This window comes from Sceloporus undulatus, chromosome 4, assembly GCF_019175285.1.
Source record: "Sceloporus undulatus isolate JIND9_A2432 ecotype Alabama chromosome 4, SceUnd_v1.1, whole genome shotgun sequence".
Taxonomy (NCBI): Eukaryota; Metazoa; Chordata; class Lepidosauria; order Squamata; family Phrynosomatidae; genus Sceloporus; species Sceloporus undulatus.
In genome coordinates this window covers 210,293,683-210,318,705 of record NC_056525.1, presented here as the reverse complement: position 1 = coordinate 210,318,705, position 25,023 = coordinate 210,293,683, and the positions used below count along the sequence as shown (strand labels likewise).

General features: G+C 37.0%; 1 protein-coding gene across 6 annotated transcripts in view; it reads right to left on the bottom strand.

Annotated features, from left to right (window-relative positions):
• ZFHX4 (zinc finger homeobox 4) overlaps positions 1 to 25,023 on the bottom strand; it is a 245,535-nt gene that overhangs the window by 29,560 nt on the left and 190,952 nt on the right. For 5 of the 6 annotated variants that reach the window (XM_042465376.1, XM_042465374.1, XM_042465375.1 and 2 more), the window contains 3 exons: positions 14,885 to 15,007; positions 2,657 to 2,790; positions 1,027 to 1,227 (listed from right to left, as the gene is read on the bottom strand). In XM_042465376.1, coding sequence (XP_042321310.1) covers positions 1,027 to 1,227; positions 2,657 to 2,790; positions 14,885 to 15,007 — 458 coding nt within the window. The remainder of the gene's footprint in view (positions 1 to 1,026; positions 1,228 to 2,656; positions 2,791 to 14,884; positions 15,008 to 25,023) is intronic. The other variant, XM_042465379.1, reaches the window with a different exon arrangement.

Here is a 25,023-nt window from a genome sequence, read left to right as displayed (position 1 = left end):
TAACTTTACTGCCACCATATATTGTTTATATACTTAAAAAATATCTTAATGTTCACATTTCTATCTGCTTTTACTCAGGATACTCAAGGCCATTAAGAAAAATATGCAAGGTTATTACTGTTTCTGTATTGTGGGTTCTGTGCCCTTCGTCCCAGAAATATAAAATATTTCTGATAGTTTCATTTTCTACTTCTTAGCAATTATTTATTTCATCTGATAAAATTAGCCACAAACAATAATTTCTTGTACTTTTAAATAATAATAAATAAAGTTTTTATTTATATCCCGCACCTTCCTTCGATCAGGGCGGCTTACAGTATAAAATTTAAAACAACAATACATACAATAAAATCCAAAATACATCACATATAAACAATAATAAAAAACACAGGCTAAAAGCCCCAAAGCCCTTCCTCTTGGCCACGAAAGAGGAGGGAGGCCCACAGGATTTTTAATCGGGGAATGCCTGTTGGAACAGGAAGGTCTTCAAATCCTTCCTGAATTGGGCCAGGGTGGTAGTCGAGCGGAGCTCAGTGGGCAGCGTATTCCAAAGGGCTGGGGCAGCAGTGGAAAATGTCCTCCTTGTGGTGGAGGACAATCTAGCCCCAGGCACCTTCAGTAGCTGCTGTCCAGATGTCCTGAGGGTGCGAGGCGGAATGTACGGGGAGAGGCGATCCTTTAGGTAACCTGGACCCAAGCCATTTTAGTCCTCAAAATATAATTTATGGTAAATTAAGACAAATAATTCCCCTATGAGACAAGCTAGTCATAGATCTGTTTAGGATGTGCATGGAAGCACAGAGGTGAGCACCTTGATCTTGAATGACTGACTTTAATAAGAGCCTGTGTCTTTGAAAATTAGGGTTAAGTGTATAGGCCAAAAGGATGAACTAAGTTATTGGCAGAACAAGGAAGAGATCTCAGGAGCCCAAGTTCCAAGTCTCTAGCTATGATGCCAGAATATATTTAGCATCATTTCAAGCCTATGTACATGTCTAATGCATAGTCAGCATTTTAAACACTTACTGTCATAAGCAGCTTCTCCACACAGTCAGGCGCCACACTGTGCAAGTGAGTTAAATGCAGTTGAAGATGCATTTTGTTGCTCAGGACATCTTGGCAGAGAGGACAGCAGATAACAGGCTGCATAGAATGCTGTGACAGGACATGCATCTGGATACGATTTGGGTCCTTGCTGTTGTAGTTACAATAAGGGCACTGGTAAAACTGAAAAAGAAATCCAACAGAATTTCATCTAGTTAGACAAGACAGATTTACAGCACAATTATATACATGCCTATGTAAAAGTAAATCTCAGGATGTCAGCTAGACTCTCCTTCAGATAAATATGTATAAGGTCTTAATGACCTGAAAAATAACCTATTAATTGAGCTCTGTTTCTAATTCCAAGAACAGAACTGGATGATGTTTCTACTGCTTCTCCTAGTTATTTCTCCAGGATTAGAGGATCTTACATTTATTGCTCACTACTTTCTCTCCCTTCTATTTCTGTCACACACAATTAATACAAGAAAGCAGCTACTCCCCAAGAAAAGGTCCATGTTTTGAAGAAAGAAGGAAACTAATCAAAGTGGACTATACTTTGGTATTGATAGTAGTTTTTGCTATCACAAAAGTGAACTCCCCAAGGTTGTTCACACTACAGGTGTTTTATCTGTGACATCTGTTGACATTAGCGGTGGGAATCATGAGGGCCTGCCAATGTTTTTGGACAGCATTTGTTACCATGGGCTACACTGGCTAAGATTGCTGGGATCTGACGTAGAAGAACATTGTACTTCACATGCCAAACCCTGGTTTACATCATACTGTATCTTACACTGCAAATCAGGAAATGGGAAAAATGTAAGATATCATTATGGACTAAAATGCCTGGAAAAATTTCACACAGGATTTGAGTATGGGCAGATTTGATTTTCATCCTTGAAGTCCCCTTCACTATACTTGTTATAATGTCTGCTCTCAGATTGGTTTTCTATGTCATACTTCATCACTCTTTAGTTACCAAGCATACAAATAGTGTCAGTAGATTGTATTTTAGTAATCAGATCTGACATGTTTATTTATGATTTTGTTGATTTATTTTATTTATATGCTGCCTTTCTCCCAAATTGGACCCATGGCAGCCCCAAAAAGATGCTTAAAAACAACAACAAAAACAAAACAGTAGAATTTTAAAACAAAATTCGAACACCACATTAATACTGTATAACAAATCAAAAATGTAAAATCTTTAAAAATACTGTTAAAAATATAAAACAATTAATATATTTATATAAAATACAAAAGCCAAGCCTCCTGAGAAAGAGAGTTCCAAACTGTGGGAGCACCCACTCAGAAGGCTCTCTCACATGTCGAGCCTATGATGGTGGTAGAACTGAGGAAAAAAACTTCTTTTGAAGATCATGTTCTGGTATTAACTATGTTTGGATGTGGATTTGGCTCTTACAATAAATGTGCTTCCTCGCCTTGAATTCATGTGATATAAAAATGCTGCCAATGGTGGCAAGGATGATTCAGCATATAATGAATGAACATAGCAGAGGATTTACACACACACACACACACACACACACACACAGAAAGAGAGAGAGAGAGAGAGAGAGAGAGAGAGAGAGAGACATTAACCATTCACCTGTTCATGAACAAACTTAATTTCCTCAGAAAGTTTGGACTTTTTGGATGCACCATCTTCTTCTTTAGCTGGAATTAGTGGTTGTTCCCCTGATGCAATATTTACTTTTGATTCTTTTTCTGGTGTGTTTATTCCTGTTTCCAAAACAATGGGTAAGAAAACATTATAAATAAGCCAACATTATTACTGTGGTTTCCTCTGACTCTGATCCCTTAGGGTCTCTCATTGCAATTTTAAATACTGCAGGGTTACTTACTCAAGTAAAAGTATTTTTGAAAATGAACAGTTACAAAGCTGACAGCACACTTATCTTTGAAGTAGTGTAGACTCTATAAATACATTAAAATGTACTCTTCTCTCTAGTTTAGATATCCTTATGATGCCCTATACAGTAATCAATAACTAGTTCTCTTTAGTATTTCAGACTATAATTTTATATTACATTAAACAGAATCAAGTTTCATAGTCAATTCTTTATTCTTCAAAAATTAATGAAGTATATAATTTTTTTCTAAAATATCTACAAACGGTAATTATTATGTTATTCAAATAAGACTTTATTAGTTGCAAGTTTTATACTAAATTTGGTAAAGATTGACTTGGGTGTATATAGAGAAAATCCACTGAAATTAACATGATATAAGTAAGACACAATTAATTGAAATTTCACTGGCTTCAAAAAGCCTACTCTAAGCATAACTATGTCTGTATAAAACACACTGAAAAATGAGAAAGCATGTTTTTCAAACAAATAAACTTTAATTTTATGCAAAGACTAGTCATTTTTGCTTCACATAATGTTTGTTATGAGGTTAAAATGGTATATTGTATTTAAATACAGGAACAGTATGAGTAAAGAATTTTTATTGTCCATAGCAAATATATATTTAATATTCAGTCTGTGCTAGGTTATAATATAGCCAGGCTTGCACACATCAAAGAAAAGAGTGCAATTCTAATTTCCCAGTCCATAAGAAAATTCTTTCCAGCATCAATTTGCCAGATAATCTCTTCTGCTAGGCTGGATATTACAACAGCATTGGGTAGGCATGTCACATACATCTCATGACAAACACAAAACCTCATTTACCAACCATTCCAATCTCATCATAGCGTGGCATCATCTGACCTTTTTTCTGCTGTTTATTATGAGTATTTCTAATTTTAACTTTCAATTTTCACCATCTTCCAGTCAATTTGCAACTAAATTATTTCCAGGGTGAGGACACTATCACTGGACAACTGGGTGCAAATATGTCTTGAAATGCAATGAAGCTAAACCATTGATTGCTATCAGACCCAACGTAAATATATTGTCCAGGGGTAATCTGACTGAATGCTGTGCATGAAGATTTATCTTGATTTTTAAAAATCCATACAGAGTTCATCTAAATGAACAAATTGTACTTCATTGTCTAATAACCTGATTTTAATTTTAAAATAAGGGCATAGTTATTGAAATAAAAAGCTTAAAAATACTTGTAAAGAATGAGTTGGTTGAAGGAAGATATGAGGGAATACAGAGAAGAAACAAAGTATCAGGGTGTTGAAAAAGATTATTTTATTCATTTAATTAGCCTCTTTTGTGTGAAAAGGATTATCAGTATTTTATTCTTTAAATTACCCTCACCATGCTTTGGCCTAGTAATATTTAATAGCCTTTTTCAGGGGCTGATTAAAGATATGAGAAAGAAAAGGGACAATATGTGAACAACAACAATTATAACAGGAGACAAGTTACAATATCAATTTTCTGTACATATATCTTGCATCAAGATGCATGTAAAATAGCTCGATTTTTGAAATGCCTATTAACCCAAATGAACTTATACAAGTACAAAATTTTATTTATAGTGCAACTTTAAAAATGCCTACAGGGATTTCAAAAAGAGTGTTTCCAGAGTTTATGCCTGGCTACTGATATTTTGAGGAGGCAGAATATTTACTATTCCATTCTTTTCAGTGTGTACCAAAAGTACATGCATCCTGAGGCAAAACAAATGCTGCAAATTATTGCATCTCCTGTTATAATTTTTGTTGTTTATATATTATCCTTTAAAAATATTTTTTATCAGCCCCTGAAAATGGTCATTAAATATTACTAGCCTGAAACACAGTGGCCAACATCCGGAGACTTTGTCTCTTCTCTACATCCCTTCTATTGGTGTTACTAGAATTGTAGAATTGGAAGAGACTATAAGGGCCATCCAGTCCAACTTCTTTGCTGTTATGTATTTTATATTTAAAAACTTTTTCTGAAAATTGAGAGGTCATTTGAAAGGTAATACAAAACCTTGTTAGAAGAACAATTCTGAAAAATATTTTTGTGCAGATAGTTTTTAAATGCACAAATATATTTATAAGAAATTAAATAAAATCCACTGCTATATATTTTGCAGTGTCTTTAATTCCTACTGTATTTAAGAAACATTCTGCAACTGTATTTTTTAAAATGCAGAATTACAAACAAAATATTTATACAATTGAAAGGGCTTGGCCTGATTTTATTTTGTGATTTACTGGAAGTCATTCCCTTCTTCCTTCTCCTTTTGTGTCGTGTCTTTTTAGATTGTAAGCCTGAGGGCAGGGAACCGCCTAATTAAAAGATTGTATGTACAGCGCTGTGTAAATTTACAGCGCTTTATAAATAAAGGTTAATAATAATAATAATAATAATAATAATAATAATAATAATATCAGTAATCAAAGACCATGTAATCTTAGTGTGCATACACACATTTGTGTGTATTGCTACTGTCTCAACTATTCTGACATTGGGTCAGATTAACAAAACAAGGTACAGTATTTCACCAGTATCACTTTCTCTTTCCTCATTTATGACAATATACTAGCCAAAATAGCTCAGAATGACACTTATGTATGTTTGTTCTGAAGTAAATGGCACTCACTTTAGTGGTCCCAAGTAAGTAGATCTAGGATTACAGACTAGCTGAAGTGTTTTTAAAAGACTTATGAGAAACAGATGAAGAGCCAAAGTATTTCATTGAAATGGAAGGAAAATTCACCTCATGTTCTGGAAAATCACACCAGTGGTTAAATGTAGACAGAGGATTTATAAATAGATAAATGTGTCTTTTCATCAAATTCTCTCCAAAATGGCTTGCATTACATTAAAACAATACAAAAAGTCCCTAGAACTGTTCTTCTTAAAGCTAATGCAAATGCCCAAATGGTTTTTTTTCTTCAGTCCTCTAGACCCAAGGCAATTAGCAGCTGAACCAGGGGTTGGGGGTTGTTGTTTGGGGTTTTTTGGGGTGTGTGGTTCAGCTGAACAGGGGGAAACTCATAAAATCTTTGCCCCTTATGGACACAATGCCACTGCAAGCTATTTGCCACCAGAAACTGCAGGAGATAGCCTGTGTGAAGAAACACAGTTCTGAGAAGGAATCTAAAATCTAGTTGGTCTGCAAGCCCTTTTCATAATGGCTTTAATTCATTTGAAACTTCATGTGATCCAAAGACTTAGGGTACATCTACAGCATAGACATAATGCAATTTGACACCACTTCAGCTACCATGGTGCCATCCTACAGAAACCTGGGATTTGTAGTTTTGTGAGGCTCCAGCACTCTTCAGCAGAGAAGACTAAAGACCTTATAAAACTTACAAGTCCCAGGATTCCTTAGGATGGAACTACATCACTGAAAGTGGTGTCAAACAGTTTTATGTCTACAATATACATTATATGCACCCCTAGCTGAAGAATGGTAGTTATAACCTTGCAGGAAGGAACCCCATTGCTATACTATTGCAACTCTTGTATCTGATGCTGGGAGCCAGGAGCCATGTAAGACATCAGGAGCAGCCTATAATAAATGAGGAAGCCAAAATTCCTGATAACTTTTTAAACTGTATTTTGATTAGATTGTGAGCTTCCTCGAGAACTTTAGATAGTTCCAAAGTTATGTGATGTAAACTTTCCACACAAATAAATCCTTATGCTTTTTTTTGTTCATAACAATACTTTAAGCTAAAATAGGACAACCATCTCCTTTAACATCACTCCCTGCTTTCCACCTCCCATGTTGTCATCTTCTTTGCTTCTTTGCTTACAGCACTCCCCCTATGTGCAACCAATCAAATATTCCAACAGAATAAAGTGAGCCCTTGGTACTCACTGCAGTTTGGTTCAAGGATCCCCAGTGGATAACAAAATCTGTGGATGCTCAAGACCCATTAAATACAATGGAAGTAAAATTCTGTTCCTTATATAAAATGGCAAAATCAAGGTTTGCTTTTTGGAATACAGTATACTGTATATAAATTTTGAAAATATTCAAGCTGTGGATGGTTGAATCCGTGCTGAAAAAAATCCGTGGATACAGAGGGCTGAATGTAACAATTTTAAAAATCCAATTATATCTGTAAAATATTGCTTATCTGTAAAGGATCTTGTAAATTCAGGGCAGTGAAAGCTCATCCCCAGTAGGTGCCCTAGAAGGATATAATAGTCTATAGCAGCCTTCTCAAGCTGTTACCTTTCCAATGCCTTGAAATGCAACTCCCTTAGTAGCAACTATACCAAAACATTAAGGGAACAACGCTAGGGAAGTTAGGGAATGGAATCTACTAAGAGTTCAATAATACCAAGAAGACTACATTTAATCATCCATTATCCATAAATATAAATCCACCAGAATCTTCATGGATGCTGAAATACCCTCACAAAGTTAAAAATAGCCTTTGCACATTTAGATAAATGGTGCATACACATACCACAAAGTGCATACAAACACACACACACACACACATAGGAAAAGCAACATTTCTAAAAATCTAAGTTGGAGGTTTGTAATGTGAAGTTGGGACCTGTGTATAGACCAGCATGCACAGAAAAACATCAGAGACATTTCCTAATTTCCACCTTGGTAAGTGTTTAAACATGTATTTAACAAAGGATTGGTGAGATTAATATGTTGATTAAAAAGACATTTAGATATAGCCTGATTATTGACATATTTTCCATTCTAACTGTTGCTGTCCACTCAGTGCACATGAGTGTTGCACATGTAACATTTCTTGAACTAACCTGTTTACATGACATTTGGGGATCATGACAACAGCAGCATGGGCATTTTCTATATCTAAAAAGCCGGCATCACCTTATACTGACTTTTTTTTGTTTTCTTATAGTCATGCTAATTTGTTTCAGTATAAAAATAAAGTCACTGTGAGTCTTGTGACATCTTATGAGGACTTTTACTGGACTTATTTTCCTACTTTTCTAGAGAATTTGTTTTTGGTCTAGTGGGGAAAAGATTGCCAAATGCAGACATATATGCACTAAAGTTTTAAATATCTAAGAGCTGACAGTATTTATTGATACAATGATATCTTACTAAATTTCCCTGGAAAAAAAATACACCTCATCAGCTATTATGTGTTTGTCTGGAAAACATTTGATGGGTTAGTGAAATCATATCTAGAAGATGCTATATTTTTATCATTACAAAACCCAACCCCTAGTCTTCAGTTTTGATTTTCAAAGTTGTTAGTATCTGTAAATTCTATCATATTCAGACTATCAGTGCCCTTGAACAGTCACACAGTACCCCTACAAGTACTATTAAACATTCTATTCTATTTTACATTTCTAGTTGGTATCTATAGAAGAAAACACTATGCATAATGCTATGCTATGATTTTATAGTATAATTAGATGTACTAGTTTGTATTTTCTGGCTCTGAACAGCTAACCCATTAATATGTAGATATATAAGAAAATTAAAAAGTTGCAATAACAGCATATGGATACTATATTCTAATTCTACACTGTCCTACAAATTCTAAAAACCTAACAGAATCACAGTGTACACATCTGTATTTTTCTTTATAAGAGGTATTAATAGTTAATAAATATTCATTTTTGAAAATATGAATATAACAAAAGATAGACTTGCCAAATATGCCACAGTGGAATGTACAAGAGTGATAACTAATTCCTGCCACTTTTGAACTTTATTTGGTAGGCTTCTCCTCTTTTATATAGTTAAATCACAAGAGCTTACAAGTATTTACTTCTGCAGAGAGGTTTCCATGGTAGACAGACTAGTACTGTACAGTAATGTAGGTTACATCACAATGCATGTGTCAATAAGATTCTTTCTGTGTATTTTTCAATACATATGCCAGTAGAAAAAAACACAGTTGTGCTGCTATAGCCTGCATTTAAGGGGGAGAGGAGGAATGTAATATAAGAGAAACAAAATAAACCTGGCTAGTGCTGCAGAGATAAATCACTTCAGCCTTTTTCAAGAGCTCAGCACCATGACATGTTAAGATAAATAACAATCACAATAGTTCAACTGTAAGATAATTTAGATCAGTACTCAGTTTTGTATGTAACAGGTGCCAGTATTGTGCTTTCGAAAGCATGCACTCTGCCAAGGAAACCCTTTGCCCAAACCCAGGATTTGTTGTGGCTATTCAGTGGTACAGGAAAACGTCTCTTTTAATTACTAATTCCCAATATTCAAGGACTGAACAGTGGCACAGAGGTTTCCAGAACTAAAGCCAGATGATCCCTGGCTGACTTTAAACCCTGGTTCAGATTACAAAAACAAAGCCAAGAGGATACGTGTGTGGAGATGCAATCCCCTTATAAATACAAAATGCTGTGCTTTGAAGAAATATTCATCCCCTTTGACTTATCAATATTTGGTTCTGTTACAACCTGGCACTGAAATGGAATTAACTGACATGGTTATCACCTGATGTACACAAGGTATTCAACACTGTTAAGGGCAAAGCATGCCCTATGAGGAACGACTTAGGGAGCTGGGGATGTTTAGCCTGGAGAAGAGAAGGTTAAGAGGTGATATGATAGCCCTGTTTAAATACTTGAAGGGATGTCATATTGAGGAGGGAGCAAGCTTGTTTTTTGCTGCTCCAGAGACTAGGACCTGGAGCAATGGATACAAGCTACAGGAAAAGAGATTCCACCTCAACATTAGGAGGAACATCCTGACAGTAAGGGCTGTTCGACAGTCGAACACACTCCCTCGGAGTGTAATGGAGTATCCTTCCTTAGAGGTCTTTAAACAGAGGCTGGATGGCCATCTGTCAGGGATGCTTTGATATAGATTTCCTGCATGGCAGAAGGTTGGAGTGGATGGCCCTTGCGGTCTCTTCCAACTCTATGATTTTATCTTTATGGGGCCATAAGAATGAAATATACGAAAAACAACTGGTATTGGCACTTGTTGGTTATGTATTCCTTGATTTCAGTCAATACTTGGTAGAAGCATGTTTGGGAGTAACTTTTGGGAGTAACTTTCTGTTAGCTTTGTGCATCAGAATACAGTACTACAATTTTTACCAGTTCTTCATGGGAAGATTGCTCCAGCTCTGTGAGGTTCGATGGGGATTGTTGGTGAACAGCAACATTGTATTGGTACAGATTCTCAGTTGGATTGAGGTCTAGGCTTTAACTGAGCCTTTCTAAGACATTCATATTCTTGTTCCCCAATGTTACTTTGACTATGTGTTTAGAGTCACTGTGCTGCTGGGTACGGAAACCTCTGTCCAGTCCCCAGATCTGTTGCAGAGCAAGATTTTTTCCTCCAGAATTACCTTATCCTAACCAGTGTGCCAGTTCCTGCTAAGTAAAAGCATTCTTACAACATTTTGCTACCACTATCCATCACTACTGGATGATATTCTCATGTAAGCACTGTTGGCTTTGTGCCACACTTAGCATTTAACACTACGATCAAAAAGTTCACTTTTGCCTTCACCAGACCAGGAAACTTTTTTTGCACACTCCAAATGGGTTGTGGTATGTGCTGATTTCATCAATGGCTTTCTTGTCACTCTTCCACAGAGCAGGCAATTTGTGGAGTGTCTGGGTGATGGCTATCTCATGGATGGTTACTCTCAGCTAGGTCCTTTGGAATTATCATAGGCCTCTAGGCTGTTTATCTGACTACTGTCCTCCTCACCTGGTTGCTGCGTTTGGGGGAATGGTCTACAATATGCACAATTGTGAATGAGGCACATTATTTCTATTTTGTAATACAGTACAGTGGGCTCTTGGTAACTGCTGGCTTTGGTTTCAGGATCGGCCGTGGATACCAAAATTCATAGATGATTAAGTGCCATTATATATAGTAGTGTAGTAAAATGGCACCACTTTTTAAAAATGTCAAAATCAAGATTTGCTTTTTTAAAAAATATATTTTCAAGCTATAGATGGATGAATCTGTGGATTCAGAATCCATGGATACAGAAGGCCAATGGACTTAATTGTATTCCACAGGATGTTCATTGTTTGGGCTTTTAAAAAATTAACTCATTACTTCGTCTGCACAACTTTTTATTTTCAGCATGGACATGAACCAAGAGGCAGATTTCTGTGTCTGGAGAGTGTAGCAGGGTTTGGTACCTCTTGCCAGCAACAGCAGGGCCACAGCTACTATCGTCTGAGTTTTTAAAAGTCCAACCCTATATCTACCTGGGTCAGGAATAACTCAAAGGAATTGAACTATAAGTAGAAAGGTACTGAATTCTGCTGTAAATGTTAGAAGATAGGAACGTAATATTTTCTAAACTTCACACTCAAACCAAAAATGGAAGAGATAAAAAGGAAAGGATATGTAAATTCCATATGTTAGCTACTGTAATGGTCTGTTTATTATTCTGTTCATTGGGACAAATGCAGTACATTGACTAGGTTTAGTATGCGCCTTCTGTGGCGAATTTAGTATTTTTACAAGTTTCCTGTGAAAAAAGTGAGCCAAAGTTAAGCCTTGGCATGACTAGCAATTGCCAAAACAGCAGCAGTTTAAAGGAGTATGGTCTGATTTATGTGACATTTGCACTATTCACAGAACTGACAATGTGTTATTTAACAGGGAGATTTGAAAGGATCTAAATCATGAGTTTTTTATGGAAAATATTCTACTATATCACATATGTGTCTTTCAGACAGTTGATAAACAATTTAAGGCAGCTATTTTCTATAGATGGCAATTATTAAAAATATGATCTACCACTTAGTGTCTGCTTCATGCATGTGATAATGTTCTGTGTGATGGGACATGATGATAGTACTGCATGTGAACCAATGTAGTTGGGCTGAAAGTGCCATAACATTTGTAGTTGCCAAGACCGTGCAATACTGTACAAACTCCATGTGATAGACTGACCATGACATAACCAGGATATAAACATTATGGCTCACTGCATAGTCCATGTCCATAAGGGGTTGTGATATATGAAGTGGTCCTCATGCTAAAAATAATACTCTTATATCATCATGCCAAACACACTGTTCTTCACTCTTTTGTTAAATATTGTAGGTTTCTGAACAACATATAATATAAATGAATATAGTGTATTTAAATCCAAAACAAGACTTAACAATAGATAAATATTTATTACTATGGATCCTTAGTAGCGAGTAAGCCTCATAAATTTAGTGGGACTTCTGAATAAACATTGTCCTATAAAAATCAAGTATTATTATTACACCTGAATTGTAGTGAAGTATGGCAATCATCTAGTTTGAAATGTTTAAAATCCATAAGTAAAAACAGTGGTTACAAAGAGGTTATGATAACATAGGAAGATAGCTCATAAATTGTATGCACTAATGTAATAAAGTACCGAGAAAACTATAAATAAATGTTTCATTATTCATGAACCAGTGAGTTTGATGAAGATAATGTAGAACTTCTGACATTTTGATGTTATTCAGATCAAAAATAATTCTGCAGATATAAAAACTGGTACAGTATTCTTTCCAATTAGAAAAGAATTAAATATTTTATGGCAATAATTAAGGTGAATTTCCATTGCTCCTTGTGTTTACTACCTTATTAAAAATGTTCCCCTTGGCCATGTCAGAAATATATTACATTTTCTATGCAAATGTATTAATCTGGATAAATTCCATATTAATTCTTACACTGTGTTGAGTTGTAATTTGGATTATAATTAATCTAAAGTGGCACTTGATTTAAATGACACTATAAATGAGGCATTAGGAGGCCCTTGTCTTCTGAATGAATATTCAGCAAACATAGCTTGCTTATTGGTAAGTCTACTTTTGAAAGTCCCAGTCTGATAAAGAAGGCAATACAGAACAACAGTTTACATAAATGTTTGGGCACTAAACAAGTTAATCCTCCCTTTTCTAATAGATTCTATGCTAAAGAGAGATGATAGCATTTTCCTGTCTAACTTGTTAAGGTTGTGATTATCTTACTGGTTTTCATGGGACTGGCAAGACTTTCAACATTTAATTCAGGAGAAGAAATCCCAAATTAACATTCAATTATATATAAGCAGTTATGCCATCATTAGGCATAGTTGTCAACTGTGTTGAGAATTAAGCCTGTGGAATGAATGTTTCATATGCAGAATTAATTTAAGAATTCAATCAAAGGATTCAAAAGGTCAGTTTGAGAATTTGAAACAAGAACTATTTTCCAAAGCTTCCTGTAAGAGCAACCAGGAAAAGTTTGCCTTTAGCATCTATTTTAAATAGACAGCAAAAAAGAATTTTACACTATATTTGTTTATTTTCTAACTATGGAAGCTGATCTATAATAGTAATAAATTTATCATCAATGTTACACATTTTGTTGTTGTACAGCTAGAATATCAGCCATAAATAAATCTGGTCCTTCTGAGAGTTTAATCCTCCTGAGATCTTGAAAATTTCTATACACTATTGCTACAGAAAATTACAATTTTTGCCTTTTGACCAATTAACATTTTCATTTGTAATACTTAGAGGTTTGTTTGTTTTGTTTATAGATAAACCAGGTAGAGATGTCTCTGCAATATATATCAAGGCTTCCTTCATGAACCATGTGGATAGAAACAGATGTTTCATAAATGGTTTTGTCTCTTTTTATTGCTTTTTTACAATGACACACAATAAGTCTAAGCAATGACTTTTACAGTACTCTTTCATATGTCACCTTCTAATGAAAGGACAGTTGTACCCTACAGACCAAGTTGTCACAAAGCTTCAGTTTCTTGATTTTAAAAATAAAATAACCTCAGTGTAACTGAGGTTTCTAATAAGTAATATTGACCTAAATATGATGTAAACCAATCACAAAATGAATTTTATTCCTTTAAATATGAATGAATTTGGTAAAAAGATGAAACAACATTTTTATATTTCTTATATCTTGGGAGCAATATTTTAAGAGTATTTTTTTTTACAAAAATTGGACAATTCAGGTTTAAGTAAATTTGCATGTAAAATGTTATTTTCTGTATAACTAAATGTCTTTATGGTGAATACAAGCTCCTTTATATGCTGCTGTCAGTAGGATACAAGGACAAGATATATGACTACCTGAAACTAATAGGCTTCAACCTGTTTCAGCACTTCTTCTGCTTCAGTGAATCCAGCATAATGTAACTAGGAATAGCGTGCAGCAAAAGTAGCCAATGTAATATTCATTGTGACCATAGATTTCCATCTCATACATAAAAAGCATAGATGAAGTCACACATTTGCCAAATCAAACACATAGAAAGCCTTGTGTATTCATGCCAGATGCTGGCCTTGGGTTTGTTTGTGCACAAGTAAATGTCATGACATAGAAGTTTTGTTTTCAAAGACAGTAGCTTTCATTACTGGGCTCATATATTCCTAGAGATCAATATTACCCAACTCATAATCCGTTTTCAATGATATTTCCTCTTTCTTAGGCTGAATCATCTGTAAACCTTTTCAGTGGGTTTTGCGTATTTAAAAAACAACAACAATACCAGATAAATGCCCAGGAAGAGAGAAAATTCCTGAGTATAAGTGATCATATATCAAGAACAGAGGGTGGATGTGAGAAGAAGCATTCCTACATTCTTATTGCTGTAAAGTAGAAAAAACTGAAAACAGTGGAAAATTTTCAAGAAGCATCTAATCCTATGCTTATGAAAAATTAATATACCATCAGAGGAATCACAAGTACAGCTAAGATTAATGAAAGGCGCTTAAAAAATTACAAGCACACAAACTGATTTGATTAAAAAATAATCTCACCAGTCGTCCTATAATATTCTTCAACTTATCCGCATCTATGCTGTCAGATGGTTATGATTAAAAATAGGTCAATGGGAGGCTACTGATAGAAATCACATGCAAAATACACATGCAGTAGATAATAATAGGAATGTCCAGACGGTTTTAAATAAAAGACTACTTAATAAGATTTTTAAAAGAGTGACAAAATTCTAGCATCTTACCCGGGTCTTTACTAGTTTTTTTGCCTTCACTATTATTTCTCTCTTTCTCACGCGTGTCTTTATCATCAGCAACAGACACTGATGAGCTTTTAGCAGAACCTTCTGCATCTTCAACTTGTTCTTCTGTGAATGAGCATAAAAAATTAAAAGAAGCTAACTTAGGGAGCATTCAACATCAGCTGTAAACATCATCTTTAATACGCTTAGCACTAAATTTAATGAGAAAGTTTTAAAAAGAAAGAAAGAAACAGAACAGAGTAACTGAAAAGGTATGACACTTTAAAGAGATCAGATGTTAATTATTAATAAATTATAAATTTACAGATTCATCCCAGAAATTGCAAACATTCATTTGACAGAACATATAGTGATAACCAGTGTAATAGATCAGATATCTTTCTTTTCCTGTTCATTGGCTAGAAATAATTTGTCTCAATATGAAAGGTACACAATTTATATGTGAACAAAAGAAAGCACATGTAGCAATATATTTGAAAGCAAAGCAACACCCTCAAAAATAAATCCCATTAGAGTCTGCAAATCTTGATAATTGCAATATGTAAGTGCTGTGTTGAATCTAAAGCTTGAGAACTCTAATTTTTCAGTTCCAGAAGGAACTGTTCAGGGTAAATGACACAACTTGGTATATTGCTTCTGAGAAAGTGGCATTACCCACACCTCACTTACATGTTCACACCAGCTAGATTACATGAAAATCTTCACAGTAATTCAACCCAATTTAATTATTCTGTAAATCTTAGCTATGCTGCTACTAGTGGATTAATCTGTTTATGCAGTTAGCTTCTATGCTGGGGCCATGTAGCACTAATCCGTGAAAGGCCTACTGTTCCTTTTCATCTTGAGATCATTTGTCTCTGACTGTGCTGATGTCACATTTTAATGAATTTTAGCAATCTGAGTAATGCCAGATAACCAGACTTGTAACTCCCTACAGCACAGCTTGCTGTTTTCATTGCAATACAAAAAAAAAAAAAAAAAAAAAAAAAGGGGGGGAGAAAGTCATATTCCACAGTTCAGGTAGGAATTATATAAATTAGGAAGGGAAGGTAAAATGGGATTGAAACCACCAGACTGCTCAATTTCATAAAATCTTTAATGACCATATAAATTAACCCTGGAAAGGCAAAAGGTCACAGACATGCATTTGCATACACTCCTCTATTCACTTTTGATAAGCAGAGCTTTTACACAAGGAACATGATACAATTAACCCTTCAGGAACCATACAAAATGCAACTACCGACATTTTAAGTGTCAAGCATTAACTGAAAATTACACACTGCATAAAATTTTCATTGTAAATGCTACAGTGATTGAAAGGGAAAATTGTGGCCCCTTCTGCACCCCATGTTTTATTAATAACATTCTGACAGCAGAATGAAATATCCTCTGTCATATGGAGCAGCTGAGCACAGAAAAATTGCTACTTAGTGGTTTACTTGCCAAGTCTGCAGTGGAACTGTATGTACAAGCAAACAATTGAAATCAACAATGTCAACCTACAAAAAAGATTCCTTCAAAAATGCTTCCTACAATTTATGGATTTAAAAAGTGATCAAAATCTTTGGCATTGATTTCTTTGTGTTGAGTGCTTTGCAAACTAGGTGTAAATTTTCATTTTATCCAACTTTACTGGAAAGAGGAGTGGGGAACTGCTTCTTTAAATAAAATACATGCAGCAATGATTAGCAAAGATGGAATAAGCAATTCTCATGTCATTAGCATGCTTACTTCTTCTTCTATCCTCCTCTCTGTGGTATTACTAATCAAACACTGTAGGCTCCCTAGCCACAGCTGGAAGCAAGACTCTGTTTGTTAAGGTGAAGGGGGAGCACAGTTTGGGTTGCTGTGAGCCTGTGATCATGACTAGACTGGGCTGTGTTAATGCCAACTACACATACACACACACACTGGAAGACAGAGGGAGCCCACCCTTACACATAATCACAACCCATGGCCTAACGCAGCCGATGGTACTTCCATACTCTAGAACAGACATATTATCTTCTTTTCCTAGATATACCAGCCCATTCTCTTTCAACAGGAAAATGAAGTGTCAAAGTGATACTGAGTGTCCTTATCTGGAGGGGGCATAAAATTGTAAAGGCTGTCGTGATAAGCATTAATAAAACAGTTGGTACATGTGTGTGGGGGAGGAGAAAGGAGAAAATCATGAAGGTACTAAAAGAACAGCCACAGTATCATCATCTGGGTCTCATCAGACAATTTTTCAGGGTGCTCTTTTTTCTGGTATGTGTTTTAAGTATGAGAGAAATTCCCAGACATGTTCTCCTATACATCATCATGGTGTCTGACCTCAGCCTGACCCTGGCAACAGTTTGAGAAATCTAAATGTGAACAAAGGCTCTGTGTCAGCAGCAGGGAGAGATTGCAGAGTAGACTTTCCCCCATCAACTTAATCGCAAACAGCAGTTTTTAGGCCATAACTTTACAGGGCTCCACCAAGCCACAAACACATAACCTTTGGAGGTGAAACTGCCCTCAACCCCCTCCTCCCTTCTGTGATTTTTCTCAGTCCTCTGGTACTTCCTTTGATGTAGCAAGGCAATTAGATCTAATGTTCAAGTACTGCAAGCCTCTTTTATGGTTTCGAAGGTGAGAGCTGTTTATTACAGGTTGGCTCCTGGGGGCCATAAAGGCTTTGCAAATTTTAGTCATGCAAAAAACTAATCAAATGTAACTTATACACACCATAAAAATTAATATCATTATTATGCACTGTTTAAATTGGCAGTACTGGTTTTTCAATGGTAGCCATATTCAAGAAATAAAATTGGCTTTCACATTAGAAATATATTCTACAGACAAAAATGCCAGCAGAGTTGCTCTGTCTTCAGAGAAGCAGCAAACAAATATAGATTTCTTGCAGTGTGTCACATCATTAATGAAATACAGAAAAATCTAATCGCAACATGTACAAATATACTCAGACTTTTTAAATAATTAAAATGATTCCTATTACTCTTACAGAATTTCATATATATATATATATATATATATATATATATATAATTTTTTTTTAAAAAAAAAGACAGCTAATGGCATTGGCTGTCAATGATCCCTATTCAATTGCCTATGACTTCTCTTTAGATACAAGAAAGACCTCACTGTCTGTTTTAAATTCACACAAATTCTGCTTACATATACTTTTAAATGTAAGCTTTGAAAATAAGTAGAACATGGCATTCAGTCATATTTTAATAGCTATCATAACATTCACCACTGCAATATGATCTTTTATTCTCACCTGGTTTTGTTTTATCTAAACACTAAAATGCCTTTGAAGTCAAGTCCAAGTTTAACCACTGTCCGCCTTTTCTTTTCTGAAACCAGTTCTGAAGTGCATACAATATAAAAAGCTACAGTTAGGAATGCTTACCATTAAAACTGGATGAAGTAAAAATAATAATAAAAATAAAATAAATACTTTTCAAAAATGGAGGTATATGTTTACTGAACATTTGTATGTCTAATACACAAGACTTTACAGATCATCTATTCCCATATAGTAAAATGCTGCCCACTTGATATATTACAGAGTCCCTTTTTAAAATTGTGGCCAGTCTCTACAATCCTGAGCAAGATATAAAGACTTGGCCAAGATAGCCTCAACCATAAGGGAAGCTACTTAATGGAATCAGGATGGCAAGAACTAAGGCCCTATACAGACTGGCACTTTGGCCGGCCTGTGGGCGGAGTTAGGGCACAACGTCTGCACACTGGATGCCCTAACCCTGCACTCAGGGTGCCATTTTGGTGCATGCTGGTCTATACGGCGCATGCCATCATGACGCCTCTCCAGTGCTGCATCCACATGATGCAGCACCGAAGGGCAATCATAAAACTGCGCTGCCATGGCTATGGCGCCCCTTCGAGGGCACAAGAAGGAGCTGTTTTTTGTGGCTCCTTTTTGTGCTCTCCAGAGGCTGGACTGAGGCCCTAAAGTGATGTTGCCGCGGCCCCAATCCAGCCAGATGAGAGACACTGCAGACTGAGTCAGCCAGAAAAATCAGCAGTAGCAGAACACATTATAAACCATACAGTACTGGGATTAAAATGCTGTTTGAAAACACTGAAATTCTGGACCATGGCAACAACTATCAGGTCAGAATGTACAGGGAAGCCACTGAAATCCACAAACACCTGGACAATTTCAACAGGAAAGAACAGACCCTTAACGTGAACAAAGGCCCCATACAGACAGGCCAAAATAAAGCTGCTTCGGGTCACTTTAGAGTTATGCTGTTTAAATGATACATGCGTCCTAAGAGTCTGGAAGCCATGTCAAAGCCATGCGATCCAGTCCTAAGGACAGGAGTGCAGCTTTGGCACAGCTTCCAAACTCTTAGGATGCATGCAACATTTAAACAGCATACCTCCAAAGTGATCTGAAGTAGCTTTATTTTGGCAGTCTGTTTCAGACTGCCAAAATAAAGCTGCTTTGGGTCTCTTTGGAGGTATGCTGTTTAAATGATGCATGCATCCTAAGAGTCCGGAGGTCGCACCAAAGCCATGCTCCAGTCCTAAGGACTAGAATGCAGCTTTGGTGCAGTTTCCGGATTCTTAGGGTGCATGCATCATTTAAACAGCATACCTCCAAAGAGACCCGATGTAGCTTTATTTTGGCAGTCTGTAACAGGCCTGTATGGGGCCAAAGTTTGTCTACCAGTCCTAAAGAACAGCAAAATCAGGACTCAGCAAATGCAAATCAGAAACCACCCATGGTCAGGGGATTTCCCAGCAGACAATGATCATCAATTATGCAGACACTAATCCTCTTTGCATATCCTCTCACCCTGAGGCCTTGCCATCAACAACAGAACAATACAGAGATTAACATGAGAATCACTCCTCTCTACCAAGGGTCACACAGTATATATATGGATACATGGAGCCTCTTTTGATTAGGATCGGAATACCTTACTCTCACTGTCGCTTTTGATGATCTCTTTTGAATTGTTAAACTGTTTAATTGTTGTATGTTTTTATATTTTATTGACTAGATTGTAATCATATATTCATACTAGGCTGTAATCCTGCCTTGATCCACCTGGGAGAGGTGGGAAAATTTATTTATACACACACACACACACACACACACACACACAACTCTCTTCCATGACAGCATTCTCTGAAGACACCAGCCACAGATGCAGGTGAAACATCAGGAATAAAATCTTCTAGAACATGGTCACATAGCCTGAAAAACCCACAAATGAAAAGCCTTCAACCTCACATGGCAGAGCATTTGTCTTTCCTAAATTTCTTTCCATTTTATTTGACATGAGCACCCTTGTCAGGAGGACAAGCATCATACCTTCACCTTCTGCACCATCCCTTTCCTTTTCTCAGATTAAAGTTGAACAAGCATTACATTTGGGATTTAATTTAGGGATGAGAATTACAGCAAATGTCTCCTACCCACCTTTAAGGTAATTAACCCACATATTCTTCTATAAGTTTTAACATATTCAACAGATTAATCCCATCATTTCCTTCTGTACAGCAATGAAAGATGATTTCATCATATGTATCCAACTGATGTTAAATCGGCTTCTCTTATTTTTAGACCCTTGACACTAATATGAAATCATATAATATCAGCCAATTAAAGCTAGTCTTCATTAAATCAAACCATGAACCCTGAGAATCAGAAATATTGCAAAATGATATAGAAAATGTAGTTACTTGATCTTCTCATTTTTGTTTAACACCTAAAGTTAAAAAGTTACATATCCCTGCATCACACTTGAACCATAAAAATTCACATATAAAAGATGTGCTTAGAATTTTGAACTCAGGGTCTCTATTTTTAGTATACTATCCTGTTCAGAACAAAGAAACAAAGAAAAAAGAAACCTTAGGCGGGTTACAGACCGCCATTTAGTACGTAATGAATATGTACTAGGGTTAGGAAGGGGCGGTGCTTCCGCACCCCCCTAACCCTAGTACGTATTCTGTACGTACAATATGGTGGCGGCCGTTCCACACGGCGGCCGCCATATTTACGTATCGGACGCTGTGCGTCTGTAGTAAGGTGGACCCAGGTATAGAGAGGACGGGGAAGCTAGAAGTGGAGCAGGTGGAAGAGAGAGAGGAGAGGGGCTTGGAGGAGGAGGAGCGAGATGAGCAAGGAGGCGGTCTGGAGGCGGAGAGAAGGACAGGGAGGTGGGGCGAGAGAAGGCTAAAAGGAGAGGGAGAGTGGTGCGCGGGAGGCAGAGGACGTCGCGGAAGAGGAGGACGGGGAGCTGCGGTCGAGGCAGGGATAGGTCAGGTAAAAAGGAGTCCTGGTAGGGAAGGGGTGCCGGTCACCCTTGAGGCTCGCCCTACTTTCAGGAAGCGAGGTCCACATCAAGGGATAGAACTAAGAGACCCCCGGACGGAGGGAGAGTTCAACTACTCGGACGAGGAATTGTGGGGAAGGCCAACGGCTAGCGGGTTGGAGGACAAGTGGTGGGACGAGAAAGGAGAAACGTGGGAGTGTGGACCCCTACCGCTTGATAAAGAGAAGGCTGAGACTGAGCCGCTGGAGAAGTATTGTGGGGAGTGGCGGAGACGGGAGGACAAAGGCTCCAATTCACCGGGAGAAGTATCCCTCAGAGGTTCTACTAAAGACTTGTAGTTCTCTTCCTTGGTTATGGGCCTGAGGCCTAGTTGTTGTTGCACTGTAAAGAAAGTTGTTGCTTGAATAAACACTGTTGCAGAGAAACACGTGCCAAGTAAGTTTGTTACCCACGTGGTGTTGATTATGCAGCCAGGCACGCCAGCCCCGCCCACAGCGTCCGCATGTGTCGCGGCGTCTATGACGTCGCGAGTCCGCCCCTGGCGCCTCGCGACGTCATAGAGGCGTCGCTTAAAGAAGCTCCATTTTGGAGCTTCTTTTTCGGTCCGTGCGGGAGCTGCTGCGGCTCCCGCACGGAGCAAGCGGCAGCGGCGGCAGACTGCCGCAAAGCGGCGGTCTGTAACCCGCCCTAATTAATAATGAAAGATCATTTATTTTTGTTATTAGAAACCATGAGCAATTTGTTTCATGTTTAAAATGTGGCTACTGGTAGATTTGAGTATTTGCATTTTAAAAATAAAGATAAGATCATAGAATTGGAAGGGGCTCCATAGGCCATCAATTTCTGCCTTCTGCTCAATGCAGGAGATCCAGCTAGAGCATCCCAATTATGGATCCATCTGACAATGTTCTCATCTAGTCCACATTTAAACAATCTGCTAATCAAAATATCATCGGGTATTTTATCAGATCTTTTGCTGAAATCCAGATAAATGACATCTACAACATTCCTACTATGTACTGAACAACTCACCCAATCAAGAAGAGATAGAAGATAGAAGATGAAAAGCTCAATAAAACAAATGAAAATCCAGTCACCTCACACCCAAGTCCTGAAGTGTCAAAAGAAAAGTTACACACATACAATCAATGAGATTAAGTTGATCACAATTAAGAAGCCCCACTGATGTTAATTAGTCTATTCAAATTTGATCTCACATTCCAGGCAACTATTATAGGAGGAGATGGCCCTTCAGATATGCTGCCTCCAAACTTTTTAAGGCTTCATATGTATAATCTGCAGCCTGTACTGCAGCCATTCACTCGAAACCACAAGGTTGCGAGTTCAAGACCAGCAAAGGGCCCAAGCTCGACTCAGGCTTGCATCCTTCCGAGGTCGCTAAAATGAGTACCCAGACTGTTGGGGGCAAATTAGCTTACTTGCTAATTAGCTTACTTGCTGTTCACCGCTATGATCTTTGGAATAGCGGTATATAAATAAAACAAATTATTATTATTATTATTAATTAATCTAGCACCCTGAATTTTGTTCAGAACCAAAACTGAAATCTCTAAAGAGACCACCTGGGCAAGAACTACTGAGCTCAGATCTTCCAAGCAAAGGCACACCTGGATACAGTGGCCACCTGGCATTCCAAGAAGAATGCTGCATTTGAGAGCACCACCATGCTGTGACCCTGGGAGAGTAACTTCATCCAGAACAGACGGTATGTCCAATCCCAGAATAGCTATATGACAGACCAACAGAATTTCCGCATTATATTCAGTGAGCCTCAGTTTATGTACTCACACTGTTCCTTTACTTCATTCAAATAATGACTGAAGATTTACACAGCCTTCTTGTTATCAGTTGCAGTATTTATTTCATTTCATTTTTATGCCACCAGAAAGGGACTGAAAAGACAGACAGGGTTGAGTATCAATAGCATTTTGATGATTTCCAGTCCAGATGATTTCTCTCAATAGGTTCATGTTGAAAGTATAGAGGACAGTAGAATGCTACAGGCTAATGATCATGAGACTGAACAACAGCTGGCCAGAATGACCTTTTGTGAATGAACAGTCAAAAACTACCTGAATTATAGCAAAACAGTGCCCCTAAAATCTCTTGACTGCCAAATGTCCCAGAAAGGTAAGATGAAAGATAGTACCAAATGCTGGTGAGATGTTAATTGGAACTAAGAGCAGCACACTCCCTCTGTCCTGCTCCCAGTGTAGGTCATCCACCGAGGCAATCAAGCTGTTTCTGTCTAATAACCAGGCCTGAACTCAGCCTGGAATGTATCCAGATAATCATCCAAGTCAGCATAAAGGTGTGTTGCCACTTCTGTTTACCTTAACTTGACAAGTATAGATTTAAAAAAACCAAAAAGCAAAAACCCTGGCAAACCAAATACAACTTTACAGTAAAGCAAGCAAAGAAGCAATCTGGAGAATTAATGGTCAGACAGAGAAAGAAAAAAAATTAGATACTTCAGAAGAAGAAAAAAATATTTATAAAACATTAGATGACAAAGTGAAAAAAATTGCTAAAGGAAAGCTGGGAAGCTTCAGAAAAATGAAATGAATTCATATCAACCTCTGATGATGTAGGAATAGCCACATAAACACTTCCCACTAACACAGCATAATGGAAATAGTATGCTAAATGAAGGTGACCCCAGACTAATCAGGTTTGATTAAAAACAAATTTTACCTAAAACAGATAAGTCCTCTCCTTGGTTAAGAGGAATTCATATATGAACTAAATTAATTATTTAAAATATGAAATATATAAATTACCACCAAAATCATTAAAGGGATTGGAAAATAACACATTATTTTTGTAAAAGAGCCAAACAAATGAACAAAGAGATGACTTGATCTGGGCAATCAGAACTAGGGCTATCAGGTTGGATACAGGAGATATGATGGGGAAGTACCAAACATTATTCTTTTTGCCTATGTTGCTCCATGGCCCTTACCCCCATTCTCCATTGAGGAGGTAAAAGCTGTGTTTGGAGGGAATATTTGCAGCTTAAAGTTCAAGTCTGAAAGGTAAGGGGAGACAGGTGCATTTGTCCATCTTAACAGTATATTATGATACCTCATCCTGCTTCTCAATATGTTAAGGATTAAAGTTATGAGTCCAAAGTTATGAGTATCTAACTTGGCAATGCTAACCAGAACTTCAGAATGATAAAATCCCTAAATGGGTGACTAGACAAAGGCTACTGCCACACTGCAGAATTAATGCAGTTTGACACTGCTATAACTGCCATGGCTCCAACCAATGGAATCCTGGGATTTGTAGTTTGTTGTGGCACCAAGGTGCCATCAGCTCAGTAGATTCCTGCCACTAACCATATACTGGGTTTCTTGACCTCACACTTCCCATGCATTGCTGGGTCCCCAGACTGTGATGTTAACTTCTGGATAACGGTTCTATTCACACTTGATTAAAAGGAGTTCTATGTTGCACATTTCAGGTAGATGAATTAGAAAGTGAAAAGAAAAAGGAAAACCCACTCTCAAAAATATATGGCTAAATAATATTTTTAAAACAGCTGATAAATATTTTAGAATACATTAAGAAAAAGAAAAATCAGCATTCTTAATTCAGCTTTCTTTCTCAGAAAAGTATCTTATCTTTTACTCCACCCAGGTTTGCATTTCATGTACTGGAAATAATGTTACAGTATTTAAAAGCAGCAGCTCCCAGCAGCTGGACTATATTATAGCAATGTAGGCAGTTCAGTTCTTTTTCTGCATAGAATTCCTTTTTGTCCGGCTGTTCCATGGATATAGTTTAGAT